A 14889-nucleotide genomic window follows, 5' to 3' on the forward strand; every position below is an offset into this window, starting at 1 on the left:
AGCACTGTGCTCAAGGCCAAACCGCGAACACTGCATTTCTTGGAGGAGCACTCCTCGTAACCTTGATAACCGAGATTTACCTCTTTATATCCTTTGAAATAATTCAAAGAAATGGACGTTAAAAGAGAAACCCTTGTGGATCCTCTTAAAGGAATCAAAGCCGAGTCTCTTCCTGACCCTGGGAAGGGGCCGGCCTTCTCGGCGGGACAAAGGCCTCCCTCCCTGGGGCAGCACTGCTCACGCAGTTCCCGGGAAGGGGAGACGGACGGAGCTGCTTTGTGGAGACCTTAGGGACACGCGTAGACAGGAAGCCCCGGTCCTGAATTGTGAGGACGGCAGCCCATGGAGTGGGACCACCAGCTAAGGGGCAGGTGCTGCTGAAGGGCTGGCCTTTCGCCCTTTTGTACGTGGAAGAAACTTAAACTCGTTCTCTGTAATTGCGTCTACAAAGACCACCCACCCAGAAGGAATGGTCCGAAATTTAAAATAAATTGAGTCCAGCTATAGGGCCGAAGCCTCAGTAAATATGTGCCCAATGAACATGAAAATTTCGGGAAGGCATTAAATGGAGGTAACGTGCCCACAGGGTTGCAACTAATTTTTAAAATACAAGCCGAGTGCTAAACACAAACCTTGGCCTTGCCCACAGCAGAGATCAAAAAAATACCTGCCGAATGGGGGAGGGGGAAGCCACACCGGAGAGCTCCCACCTCCCCAAAATTCTAATGCTTAACCACAAAAACCCCACTCTAACTTCCGAGCCAGAGGAGAAAGAACACAATTCAAGAAAGCTCCCTGTTCACTGAAGGTATCTGGGTAAAGCACTGAGAGTCTTTGAGAAATTCACGACCACAACAGCCAGTGTTTCGTTTGTCCACTTCTGTGAGGCCAGAGTGCGTGTGGAACGGGTTAGTGGAACGAGAAGAGCTGTGCACGCCGTGTGCAACCGAACAGCCCTGTGCGGTTCTCCATGTGGAGGGAAGTCGTGGAAGGAGGTGTGACTCGGCGTGTGCAGGCGTGTCGCCCGACCTGAGGCAGGGGGCAGCACGGTGTCGTCCTCGCCGCCGGAGTTCAGGAAGACGTCCAGGGCCTCCTGGTCGCAGATGTCCACCAGGTCCATCTGCTCCAGCGCGTCCACATTCACCTCCATGGATGACAAGCTGCCCATGGGCTCTGGGGAGACCAGCACAGGGAGAGGTTAGACCTTCTGTCATTTCATAACACTTTAAAAGGTGAGCTTCCACTGTGTTAGGCTAAAAGCACACTGTGTTTCCTAGGTGTAAAATATCTCCCGCTACTCCAGACTTTTAAAATAGACTTTGGAGCAGTGTATTACTGACATGTCCCCGTTTGGTACTTTAAATCCATCCTAGCTTAACCTTGGTTACTATTACCTCTTAACCTGCCACAGCAGTTTTCCTTTTCACCCCCAGCCCTCTTGCTTGCAAGCGCTGAAGGTAACCCTTTCTGCATCAGACAATTCTTGGCCTCGGAGGTGGGCACTGACTCAAAGAGGCTGACATTCCTGCCAGACACCTCTGGCTGTGGTTGCCCCCAGCTTTACTACAATTCCACTTGGGGTCTTCCCTGTCCTTGTGACATTTCTCTAGTTTTCATCTTAACAGCAAAGTTTGGACATCTACAAGCTGGCGAGTTGCAACCAAGAGCTCCGTGCAGTGAAAGCACAGACTAGAAAAAAAATCAGCCCACCAGCAGAAGGACGCTATAGCACTAGAAGTCTGAGCCTGGGCACGGTGAGGGGCGCCTCCAGGGTCTGGCGTTCATATTTAAACTGCCTCTGGGGTCCAGAAAACTACAAGCCAGGTAACTTAAATCATCCCAGGCATGATGCTGCCTGTCACAAGCAAATAGAAATTTCTGGATGTCGACACATCCTTAACCCAGGGTCTCACAGGAATATAAACTCAACACAAAATCCAATCCGATCCGGAATTTACAGTACACGTGTCACTATGAGTGAGGGTCAGCAGAAACAAAGACTGTTAGCATCTTTTCCCGAGAATTCAAAGTGGCTTTAAATATTTTAAAGAAAGAAGAGATTGAATCAAACAATGAACAAGGTGTCAAAAATCAGATCAGGCATTTGAAAAAAAGCCAAATAACTTCCAAATTAGGAAAAATCACTGAAATTTAAAACTTCGGGCACAAGTTAAAGAGGTGACAGCCAAATAGAAAATTAGTGAATGAGAAGATAAATTCTCCACTACACAGCAAAGAAATAAGTGGGAAGTATGAAAGAGCTTAAGAGAAATGGAAAATGCAAAAGTTTACATATTCACAGTTCCAAAATGAGAATGGAGACAGTAGGGACCAGCAATATTCAAAGAGGCTGGTTACCTTCCAGATTTGCTGAAAGATCAGACATCCAGGATTTAGGAACAAAATACATGCCAAGCAAGACAGATGAAAGAAATCCTCACCTAATCCACTGCAGCGAAATGATGAACATCAAAGAGAAAGCGCAGATTAGGAAAGATCAGGAAATACTTAGACTGACAGCTCAGCAACAGGAGTCAGAAAGACAGTGGAATAACAGATTCAAAGAGGTGAGGTAAATGTTATCTCTTAAGATCAAGTGTGAGATATAACTCCCCCCTACGCCTGCTCTCAGCAAAGGTCGGACCACAGGAGGAGGGAAGAGGGCATGGGTCCCGGTAGGGAGGCCAAAGTGCACGGAAGAGACATGTAAGTCTGTGAGTATATATAAAACTCGGAGTAAAATAATCATAATAGTATCAAATTTGGGGAATTTACTCCAGCTGAATTGAAGGACTGGACGATAATGACAGGAGAGGCGGCTTGACAAGAGCCAGATCCCTGCTTTGTCTGGCAGGAAGGTGGGAATCTGATTGTCTCTGGGCACAAGAAATCATGAAGGCTCAGCACTAAAGCAGGTAAAGCTTGTTACAGTTGAGACATCCCACTCGAGGTGGCAACGTCCAAGGCAGGGGAGCCGGGTGACATGTGCCATCAGTGTCGCCCTTGGCCGCGCAGGAATCACGGCCACTTCACAGGGGACACCGGGGCAGTGTTGCCCTGGGGCTCCTGCAAGGCTGACCCGTCAGGGGGACCTGAGTGCACAGGGGTCAAGCTCGTGCCTCTGGGGGTTGCTCTCCTGTGGGGGAGAAGGTGGGGAACACGCGGGTTTTCTTTGTGACTGTGGAGTCCTTGGTGGCGTTTCGGCCTGGCTTTGACTTCAGTTTTGAAAGGAGCAGAGTCTCCCTTTTTTTCTGTCTGTGCCATTCTCTTAAAGAGGGGGGAAAATAATTGGACTAAAAGCGTAGGGGGCACTTGCAGGAAAACAGAAAGCACTGAATAAGGTGGTAACGAAGCCACTTTTATAATCTGTTATGTGTCAGATCTGGTTCATTTACATTTGCTGTGATCACTGGCTGCCTGGCCTCATTACTACCATTGTATTTGCTTCTTTCTATTTTCCTGAAAATGTTTCCTGTAAGTGATAAAATCTAGTTATTCTGTTGGTAAGAGACACTCCTAAAATATAAGAACAGAAACATTAAAAAAAATTTAAGGAAAAATGGGAAGTGGGCAAACAACTAATTAACTTGAAGAAAGCTGACATGGCTATATAAATATAAAAAAAAATAGACTTGAAGGGGAAACAAAAGCATTATTGGGGTAAAACACAGCACTTAGTGATTTTTTTTTTCCTTTGGAGGTTTATCCACACTACAGCATGTATCAGTAGTTTGTTCCTTTCTTTTTTTTTTAAATTTATTTACTTTATTTATTTTTGGCTGCATTGGGTCTTCGTTGCCATGCGCAGGCTTTCTCTAGTTGCAGCTAGTGGGAGCTACTCTTTGTTGCCGTGTGCAGGCTTCTCATTGCAATGGCTTCTCTTGTTGCAGAGCACAGGCTCTAGGCACGCGGGCTCAGTAGTTGTGGCTCGCGGGCTCTAGAGCACAGGCTCAGCAGTTGTGGCGCACGGGCTTAGTTGCTCTGCAGCATGTGGGATCTTCCCGGACCAGGGCTCAAAGCCATGTCCCCTGCATTGGCAGGCAGATTCTTAACCACTGCGCCACCAGGGAAGCCCTGCTTAGTGATTTTTTTAATGGTTCCATTCACCAGGAAGGTAATTCAGAATTTCTATGTGACTATATATTTTGTGGTTATTTTTATAAAGCAAAATATGGAAGAATCACAAGGAAAATGGTAACAAGTCCATAATCATGGGGGAAATGAGGATCTAATGTACCTCTTTGATAATTGAGCAATCCAAAATTGAGTAGTAACAGGTAACATCTGAACAAGCCAATTTACAAGCCTTTTGAAATGGACACTTACAGACCCCCCACCTCAATCACAACAAAGAGAACTCTCCAGACGTTGCCATGGATCCCCGAAGGGACAAAGTTGCCCCTGGTTGAGAACCACTACTTAATGAAGAATTAAAATTAAGATAGTAAGGTTTGGCTCAAGGCCAGACAAACAGAAGACTGGAACAGAAAAGAAAGCCTAGAAAAGACTCAGTTGTACTGAAACTCACAGAAGACCATGTGAGCGGTGGAGAGAATGCTGGTGCTGAGATAGACAGTTACTGCTGTGAAGAATTAAAGTCAGATCCTTACCTCACGATGCACACAAAAACCAAATGGTGGTGGATTTAGGGGCCAAATATAAAATGGAAAACATAGATACTTTTAGAATAAAACACAGCAGAGTATCCTTATAACTTGGAGGGAAGGACTGCCTAAACAAGACACAAGTACAAACCATAAGCAAGAAAATAAAGTGGGCAAAGCTTAAAAATAAACACATTTAGCAAAGGCCACACTAGAATAGAGAAGCCACAGATTGAGAGAAGGTATCTGCACCAGACATCATCAGAAAAGGCTGATACCATGAGTGTAAGACTCTAAAGGAAGACAACCAACCAGTAGAAAAATGGACAATCAAGGAACTGCAGATTAAAGCCAAAATAAAGCATCATTTCATACATATAAATTGGTGAAAAATTTTAACTATCTGACACTACCAAGTGTTGACAAAGCTGTGGAGGGAGTGGAGCACGCACATACAGCTTCTGGGAGATTGTAAACTGGTGTGGGAATTTGCGACAGAATCCAGGACAATCAGATACACTTGTCCTATGACTGTATCCTAGTTATGTACCCTAAAGAAGCGGTTCTCAAGATGTGGACCCCAGACCAGCAGCCTCAGCATCCCCAGGGAACTTGTGGGAAATGCACATTCTTGGGCCCTACCCCAGACCTACTGGGTTTAGCACTAGCCCAAACATCCTCCTGCCCTCCCCAGGCACTGGGACACCCAGGGGCTGAGTCAGAGTGTCTGAGGGCACAGGGGGCGCCCCTGGCTACACAAGATTTGACTGAACTACCAGCCCAGCAGAGATGCCAGGAACCCAGGGTCTAACAGTGGGAACACACAGGTACAGACAGGACATCTTCAAGGTGATGTAGTCACAACTAACTACACACTGTCAGGATACCCAGGTGCTTAGCAACAAAGTGAAAGCAGTAGATGTTTTTCTGAGAAAATGGGAGTCTTGTCAGGTGGAAGAGAAAACCTGCATCAGGGTCTTACAAAACACCTCATCACGTCCTAATGGCACGTGGAGCTGCTGGGCATGCGTGGGCCCCAGGTTCCCATTGCTCCTCAGCATGGTGGGCACTGCCCTCACTCCCCTTCACGTGCGTGAGGCTCCCCACTTCGTGGTTCCCAGCCTCACCACAATCCCAGTGGGCACAGATATCCCTTCACCCTTAGATCATTTTCTGGATAAAACTTTCCATGCCTTTGTCTTAACTAAAAAATGATGCTTTGGAAAGTGAGAAAAATTCAGACTGCTATTTCTGATTTAGTGGAATGAGTGTAAAATACCATGTTCACTGTAGAGATTCTTATTTTGACTGATTTTTCTAAATGAAAGCGTGTTCATCCTTGGAGATGAATATGCTGTAAGAAAGGGATGTGTGACTCCCAGGCTGGGAAGTCTAAGGCATGGCCCTGGACAGCCTTGTGTGGAGAAGCCTGTTTGATATTTGTGAACATCTTTTCTGCTCCAGCTGAAGCAGGAAGCTGAAAAGCCCAAGGCCTCCAATTCTCTTCCTCAGTGCTTTCAAAACCACACATATTGGCAATGTATGTGTGACTCTCTTTTTTACCTTAAAAAAAAAAAAAAAAAAGAGCCCAACACTTTTTTGAAACTTGAAGGACATTTTTTTAGGTGCTTGAAACCATGAAAATTCAATTCCTTAAATACTTAATTGCTATCTGTTCAACACGTCTTGACCGAGCCCTTCCTTCTCTTTGCCCAGCACTGGGCTGTGCTGGCGACAAGGACCCGGCAGTAACAGCCCACCCCTGTCTCAGCAGGCTCACGGCCAACGAAGAGGGACTTCTGAAGCTGCAGCCTCTGCTGTGTCCTCATCCCCTGAGGATGGGATCTCCTAAGAGGCACCTTCATATTCTCTTTGCCTCTGCTGAGCACTTAGCAGGTGCGCAGGAAATGTCTGCTGAACTAAACTGAACAAGCATTAGAGTCTCTACTGCTCTTTTCTTCACTCCCACCTCCCCATGCCGTCTCGGCATAACGTCTCACTGTGCTCAAATCTGTGGGGCAGATTTGCTGGGGTGTGTGTGTTATGGACTAAATGTTTGGGTGCCCCCCCACCCGCCCAAATTCCTAAGGTGAAGCCCTAACCCCCAATATGATGGTTTCTGGAGGTGGGCCTTTGGGAGGTGATTATTCTAGAGGTCATGAGGGTGGGGCCCTGAGGATGGGGTTAATGCCCTCCTAGGAAGAGGCACCAGAGATGGAGCTCTCCCTGCCAAGTGAGGACAAGCTGCAGACCTCTCACTGGGAACCAAATCAGCCAGCACCTTGACCACAGACTTCCAGCCTCCAGCCCTGTTGTGTATAAGCTACCAGTCTGTGTTGTTTTGTTATAGCAGCCCAAGCAGACTAGGGTGATGTCCTTCTCAGCTGCTGCCCACAACATGACACAGATCCCTGGAGTGAACAGGGATGGCTCTCTCCATAACCAGCGCCAAACACTAAAGAAACTGAATAGTGAACGTACTCTGAGGGAACATGCAGTCTGACTTTCCCAGATGAAGACAGACTCTCCATCAGTGGGACACACAGAGGGCGAGCTGACTGGAGATGAAGCAGTTGAACTTCACATCTGTACCATCCACCTCAGTTTAAGAAGCACTGTCAACGTAACGCATCCTTCAGTCATTCTAAGTCACACCTATTAGTCTGTTTTCTCTACATTCTTTTCCTTCCTCGTTCTTTGATTTCTTTAACCTCTCCTTGGGGAGCACATAGAGAAGGAAGGAACAGAGGGAGGGTAACAGATAAACTGGGGGAGGGGGGCTTCCATGAGGGGCAGGGTATGGAGAGGAAAGGCCAGGGCCAGGCAAAAGAGGAAGAATGAGAACAGAGGTTTGGGAGGAGCAGGGGCTTACAGGAGGAGGGAGGGCAGGTAAGCGGGGAAGCCCAGGACACTTGTACACGCTGCCCACTGCTTCTGCGCTGGCCAGAGAGAAAACGTCAGCTGCCCGCCCAGACCACTCCTCCACAGGCACCAGGTCCTGGGAAGGAAAGGCTGGTGAAGGGGCCTGGAATCCAACTCCTGTGCCCCTCAGCGTGTTCTTGGGAACAATCAGATGCATCTAGATGTACATAACAGCACGACTTACAGAGGCAAAGAATCTTAAGTGTCCAACTAGGAAACTGCTAGGATATGTCCTGACCAAGAAGATGTCGCTTTTAAAACATACCCTTTCAAAGGAGTTTTAATAATGTAGGGGAAAGATCCCCATACACTATGAAGGAAAGTTAGATACAAAGCCAGATGTATGTACAGTCTATATAAATAGGCACGCACAAGAGAGAATCACCCTAAAATAGTAATAGGGATTAGGGATCCTGTGCTACAGAATTATGGCTAATGTTTGTTTTGTCTTTTTAATGTTTAAAAAAAAATGCATCCCACGTTTTCTAAATATCTTCAACAAAAGCCTAGAACTATAAGAAGAGGCAACAGCAACAGCAAGACCAAGACGGCAGGACGCATCCCCCTTGAGCCTCTGTCCCAGCCCCGCTCTGGAGCCAGCACCCTAGCCACACGCAGCGTGGGGCCCGCTCCCTGACTTGCCTCGCCTCTCTGCTGTCTGCAGGCAGCCCGTGGAGAGGTACTGCTCCATGTCCTGCTGGAAGGCTTCCTCAAAAAACTTCTGCCGCTCCCGCAGCTTCATTTGCTGGGTTTGCTCCATGTCCAGGACCTTCTGGGCGTGCTCCGCATCGAGTTCAGCTAAGGACACAGAATAATTGGGGTCAGGCGGGGTTTGAAAAGGACTGAGACCGGAATGGGTATAAATACCGACTCACAGGCTCACATCTGGCCCCCTGACTGCAGCACAACAGGTGGAGAGCCGGGGCTCCTGGAGGACCATGACCCACCGTCCACCTTAACCTCACGCAGCCCGGCCGCGGGAGGCGCTCAGTAAATGCTGGTTGCAGAGCCAGCACGTGGCCACTGGAGTCTGTGAGAAGAACACCTGGTCGTGGCTTTGCTGTCCGTGAACCAGCCACTTGGCTGAGTCGGTTAACCTTGCTGAGCCTCATACTGTCTGAACATTTGGGATAGAAATATTACCCCAGTACTGACGTGAAACGTAAGAACTTTATATGCCAGCGAGGGCTGTGTCAGTCACGCCAGGAAGAACTATAATACGATGAGCCCGAGCCTCACCGCCAACAAGAAGCCTGAATTTACCTTCCCATACGACCTGCTGGCGGCTCACCCTTCCCCAGGCTGCATGGGGAACACAGATGATGCAACCACTATTCATCCTGTACACGGGCCAAGGGTTGGTTCTGAATCTGCTTCTAACTCTCCAGTCCTTTGTTCTTCACAGGGTGCGGTGGGCAGGATTCGAAGACAGCCCCCAGGAACTCTGCCCCCAGATGCACAGCCCGCAGGACCCCAGGACTCGTGATTAGGGTATGCTCTGTGGCCAGCTGACTTTATGAGAGAGAGGTCGTCTGGGTGGGCCGGGACTTTTCCAGGAGAAGGGATGTGAGCACAGAAGGGGTCTGACATGAGGGTCATGCCCCCTCCCTCGCTGGTTGAAGACAGAGGGGCCTAACACAAGGACTGAAGGTGTGTCCAGGAGCTGAGAGCCACCCCAGGCCGACTGCTAAGCCTGAAAACAGAGACCTCAGTCCTACCACTGCAAGGAGCCAGGACTCCTCCGCCAACCTGAACGAGCTTGGAAACAGATTCCTTGCAGCCTGGTCAACCCCTGATTCCAGCCTGTGAGACCCTGAGCAGAGAACCCCATCACAGGTTAGAACAGCCATCATCAAAAAGCCAAGAGATAACAAGTGTTGGTGAGGATGTGGAGGAAAGGGAGCCCTTGTGCACTGTTGGTGGGACTGTAAACTGGTGCAGCTGCCATGGAAAACAGTATGAAGCTTCCTCAAAAAATTAAAAATAGAACTAACATATGATCCATTAATTCCGCTTCTGGATATATATCTAAAGGAAATGAAAACAGGATATCAAAAAGAGATCTGCACTCCCATGCTCACTGCAGCATCGTTCACAATAGCCAACATATGGAAACAGTTTAAGTGTCTGTCAATATCTGAATGGATAAAGCAGATGTGGTACGTACACACAAAGGAATATTATCCAGCCATGAGAAAGAAGGAAATCCTGCTGTGAGAGACAGCACAGGTGTGCCTTGAGGACATTATACTAAGTGAGAGAAGTCAGACAAAGACATATACTGTATGATCTCACTTATACGTGGAACCTAAAAAAAGTTGAACTCATCATAGAAGCAACAGAGTGGTGGTTACCAGGGGGAGAGCAGGTGTGGGAGCGGGTGTGGGAGCGGTGGTTACCAGGGGGAGAGCGGGTGTGGGAGCTGGGGAGATGCTGGTCCAAGGTGCAGACTTGCAGGTAGGAGTATGTCCTGGCAGTTGAACGCACAGCACTGTGATTACAGTCAACAACATCGTATCATATTCTTCCAAGTTTCTATGAGACTAGATCGTATGTGTTCCCACCACAAGAAAGAAATGGTAATTATGTGACATGATGGAGGTGTGAGCGACTCCACAGTGGTCAACATGTTGTACCCCTTAAATTTACACAATGCTATACGTCATCTATTAAAAATTAAATAAAAAATCTTAAGAAGAAAGTCTTCATGGTGTTACCAAGTGATTTTTAACCAAAAAAAAAAAAAAAAACCCCAGAATTTACAGTGAACAATAGTCTTGGAGGTCCCACATGATCGACCTTAGTCATTCCCTCCACAAATACTCAACACCTCGTGTCACAGCTCCCGGGTACAACATGATCCTGTATGTGTAGATCTTAAAAACTTGACAATGGAGTATATTTTTAATCCCAAATCAGTTATAGCCTTCAATATTTAGAATATTCTGGATATTCTTCTTGTATCCTAATCTTCATATATGCAAGGAATGCTAATATTAACCAAAGCAACACAGACAGGAAAGTAAATCATCCTGACGACGTGTATCACGTGTACAATGGTGATGATGTGCAGTCTTCTCACACTATGATAATCACTATGTGCATTCTCTGAGTTTTCATGTCACCCTGACTTGCAGCCCCCCATCTCCTATCTCTGTTTACAGGGAGATGGTTTGGAAAGAGCACAGGTTTTGGAAGCGGTCTGGGCTTGGTCCTATCCCCTTTATGCCTTTAGATGCTTCTGGCACGTCATCCCACCTCCCTTTAGCCCACCTCTGATTTCTGAAAGGCAGCTCTGTGTGAGCTCATCTCTATGCCCACATACAGATGGTCCCAATTCAAGGTGCATCTCTTATTTTTTTGGTGGGGGGGGGTCAGAGTATCCTCTGAATCCCAGGGAACCTACAAGTCAGCTTAGCCCAGAAGTTCTGGGGAATTAAGGCAGCTCTCACCCAGTGGGTGACAGAATCCAGTGTATCAATGCCCAGTCTCCCATCCTTTGGATGGACAGTTCTAGGAGGCATTCTGAACAACTGTCAGAGGTCCTGGTGGAACCGCACCAGTGACATTAACGATGCATCCCTTTATCGACGTTTCCTTCTTGCCCCCTCACCCCTGCTTCCCGGGATCACCTCTCACACACACTACCTGCAGGAAAATCCTCATCTCAGGCTCTGCTTCCCGAGAAACCCAAGCAAGGATATCTATTACCAGCTACAACTAACTGAACCTCTCTGGGTCTCAACTTCCTCCTCTGTACAAGAGAGATGAACTTATTTCATACGGGTGTTGGCAGGATTAAATGAGGTTAACACGTGAATCACCAGGCACACAGTATTGCCAATAGGTGACAGCTAATATTACCAGCATTATTATTAGGAAAAGGAAATGATACGAAATATTACCATGAACCAGGATGAGCACGACACTGAGAATCACCCCAACTCTTTCAGCCCCACTCAGACACTTCAGACTGAGTCACCTATCAGTGCCCTTAACAAACGTGCAAGGAATGGAGCGTGTACTTGTAAGAGGGAGAAAGGGGATTCAGTAGGATGTCTTTTCACTTATTTCACTTCAGCCATCAACCTATCTGCTCAAATGCTTCATGACTGCCAGGTGCATTAGAATAAGTCAGCCCTAGAATAGATTAAGTATGCTTCAAACACTTCAAACGAAGTTCAATTACTCTTTAAAAAAAAAAAAAAAAAGCCAAAATAGGAAGCTCAGAAACAAAGATCAATGCAGAAATTATCAAAGGGGTTTTCATTAAAGAATATCTTGTTTTAACTGAACTAAGATTTTATATAGATATAGAGATATATAGTTATGTAACTTGAAAACTTTCACTCTTCTCAAGACTTTTGCTTCAAAAGTTCAATTCTCTCGTGTTTCTGAATTATAAGTTCTATAGTTTTTGTCTTAGGTTTTTTACACTGGAACGAAATGTAATCATGTTCCAGCCCTCACAAAAGGTGGGACACGGTTGGGTTAGGGAACTTAAAATGACTTAAAGGAAAATAATCACTGTTTTAAGTTTTAAGACATGTTACACACTAGTTATTTGAAACATTTCCAAACGCCTTTTGTCATTTCCCACTTTATTTCAGAGCCCCTCTTATATCTCAGGGCTGACCTCTAAGCTAGAATCACAGAACTAAGTACATTAACTCTATACCAGCTGTACACTCAGGACAATGATGAAAAAAGCACATGGCAGTTATTAAAAATAACTGTCCTGCTCAGCAGCTAAGAAGATTCACCCTCAGCTATGTGCCTGAGCAAGTATGTTCTGACTGTGCTGTTTGTTCTGGAATCACTGGTTCAGCTTTTGCCAAGAAACAACTACATTTGGGAGTGGAGAAATGATGGAAGGACACTGAGGGAATATTTCAAATCTAGAAGTTTAAGAGCATCTGACTCTGGGAGAACGACTGTGGAAAAATAGAAATTATAGAACATTTTCTATAAGGAAAAATGACCCACTATTCCCATCAAAGATGTCATTTATTATACCAGGGAAAGCCAGACAAATACAAAGATTTTAAAGAACTTCAACAAATAGCCTTAAGATTAAAGAGAAAAAAAAATAAACACACCAAAAAATTAGATAAAAGATGCTGTAGTTTTTCTACCAGAAGTCAGGAGTAATCATTTAATTCCATTATCAACCCAGGTCCGTGTCTACTTTATTTCAACTCCAGTCATTGCTCAAGTTTTATCTGACTGCAACTTCCACTCTAGCCTCCACTATCAATTTCAGTTGGATAATTTCTCAAAACAACAACAAAAAATTCCATTACCAGTGAAGATGTTATAATCAATTTTCAATTATATGTTTTAATGGGGCATAAGGGTATATATATGAGATATAAAAAAAAAAATCCATCAGGCTCATTTCAGGAACAGTTTCAACTTATTCCACAACTAAGCCCTTTTAACAGAGCTGATAAGTAATAAAAGACAGTGAGGTGTTAATGACTGAAAAAGCCTGGAGCTGCTGGGAAGAAAGAAACGGATGATTTGAGGAAAACCAGGACAAACCTCTCCGTTAAAAGAGTTACTGAGAGTCTCTTTAATCCAAAAATGTTAGAAGAGAAAACAATAAAATTTAATTAAATATGAGTTATGAAAAATTCTGGTAATCTCTACATAATATTAAAGATTGAGAACATTTTTCATTCAAGATAAATAAGCAAGACTAAGAATAGATTTTAAATCTATCACTTAAATATTTACAATTCAGATGTTTTTATATCGAGAATACAAATTCTGTGATACTAAAATGCACATGATATGATCAAGGAAGAAATGTGAAATCTCTGTAAATTCCTAAACAAATTTCTAAATACAAGTAGGTAAACACGTATCTTCCTAAACTGTTTTTTGACAAAAATTTAACTGCCAACAGGCTGTCAAACTACATGATCACTAAATTACTACACTAAATTCTGTCAGTATGACAGAATTTTAAAAATAGGACCCACTATTTTTTTTATGCTTCTAATTATTTGCCATTTATTTAAAAAAAAATTTTTTTGATGCATGAACAATGCATGTACATTGTGGAGAAAATTTTAATCATGAAAAAGCACAAATAGTAACGTGAGAATCCCTCTGAAATCACCCTAAGCGGAGGAGCGCCACTCACATTCTGATGCACGCGCACCAGCGTCTGGTGCACATTCTCTTCTCCTTGAACCATATGAAACTGCAATAGTCAGTCTTTTTTTTCCCTCTTTTTGTATCACTGGAAGAGTTGCTGCTTTTTTAACTTTTTACTCTGAAATAGTTACAGGTTCATAGGGTGTTGTCAAGAAATGAACAGAGCGGTCCCACACACCTATCCCGAGTCTCCCCAGTGCTAACGTCCTATCCAGTTACGGTACAATATCAAAACCAAAAAAACAGACAGCGGTACACTCCACAGAGCTAATTCAGATTTCCCCAGTCATGCATGCACTCGTGTGTGTGTGTGTGTGTGTGTGAGTGTACAGGACGGGGGAGCTCTCTCCAGGCTCATCACACACGCAGGCTTGTGTAACAACCGCAATCAGGATGTTCAACATTACCGTTACCACAAGGCTCCTCCGGTTGCCCTCTGGTAACCATACCCTCCCCCTCCCTCCACCCTTACCCCTCCCTAGTCCAAATCTGTGATCCTGTTATTACACAAATGCTACCTAAATGAAATCATGTGGTATATATATATACCCTTCTGAGATTGGCTTTTTTCACTTGGCATATTCTTGAGGTTCATCTTAGCAGTTGCTCATATTGATAATTTGTTTCTTTTTGTTGCTGAGTTGTGTCCACGGTGTGGAGGGACCACTAGTTAGTTTGACTAGTCACCCACCGAAGGACACCTGGGTCGCTTCCAACTTTTGGATACTATGAGTAAAGTTGCTATGAACATTTGTGTACCAGCTTCTGGATGAAAATAAGTCATTTCTTTGAGATAAATGCCCAAGAATGCAATTGCTGGGTCATATGGTAAGTGCATTTTTTGGTTTTGAAAGGAACTGCCAAACTCTTTTCCGGAGTGGCCCCTGTCACCAGTGTATGGGGGACCTCATTCTTCCACATCCTTCCTCACCAGCATTTGGTGAGACCTACTTAATAACTATGATGGAGAATCTGTTTCCTTCCCTCCTCCTTTTCCCCAGAGTATGTGTCTGTTAGAAACAAGTTTCAACTTCCTCTTAAATATTTCCAATAATTGCTATTATTTAAATAGCAAAATATATTTAATTTTAGAAAAATTCTATACAAGAATGGAGGACTTGTTAGTGACAAAATATACAAGATTTCCTTCCATTTTTAAAACCCACCTACTCTGTATTTTTACCATTTAACAGTTACC

At 44.9% G+C, this 14889-nt stretch overlaps 1 protein-coding gene across 2 annotated transcripts in view; it reads right to left on the reverse strand.

The window, feature by feature from the left end:
- Nucleotides 1–14889, reverse strand: part of DTNBP1 (dystrobrevin binding protein 1) — a 120753-nt gene that overhangs the window by 2553 nt on the left and 103311 nt on the right. For both annotated transcript variants that reach the window (XM_082415248.1, XM_082415247.1), the window contains 2 exons: nucleotides 8169–8324; nucleotides 1030–1173 (listed from right to left, as the gene is read on the reverse strand). In XM_082415248.1, coding sequence (XP_082271374.1) covers nucleotides 1030–1173; nucleotides 8169–8324 — 300 coding nt within the window. The remainder of the gene's footprint in view (nucleotides 1–1029; nucleotides 1174–8168; nucleotides 8325–14889) is intronic.

This window comes from Balaenoptera physalus (genome assembly GCF_965194825.1).
Source record: "Balaenoptera physalus genome assembly, chromosome: 11".
NCBI classification, from domain to species: Eukaryota; Metazoa; Chordata; class Mammalia; order Artiodactyla; family Balaenopteridae; genus Balaenoptera; species Balaenoptera physalus.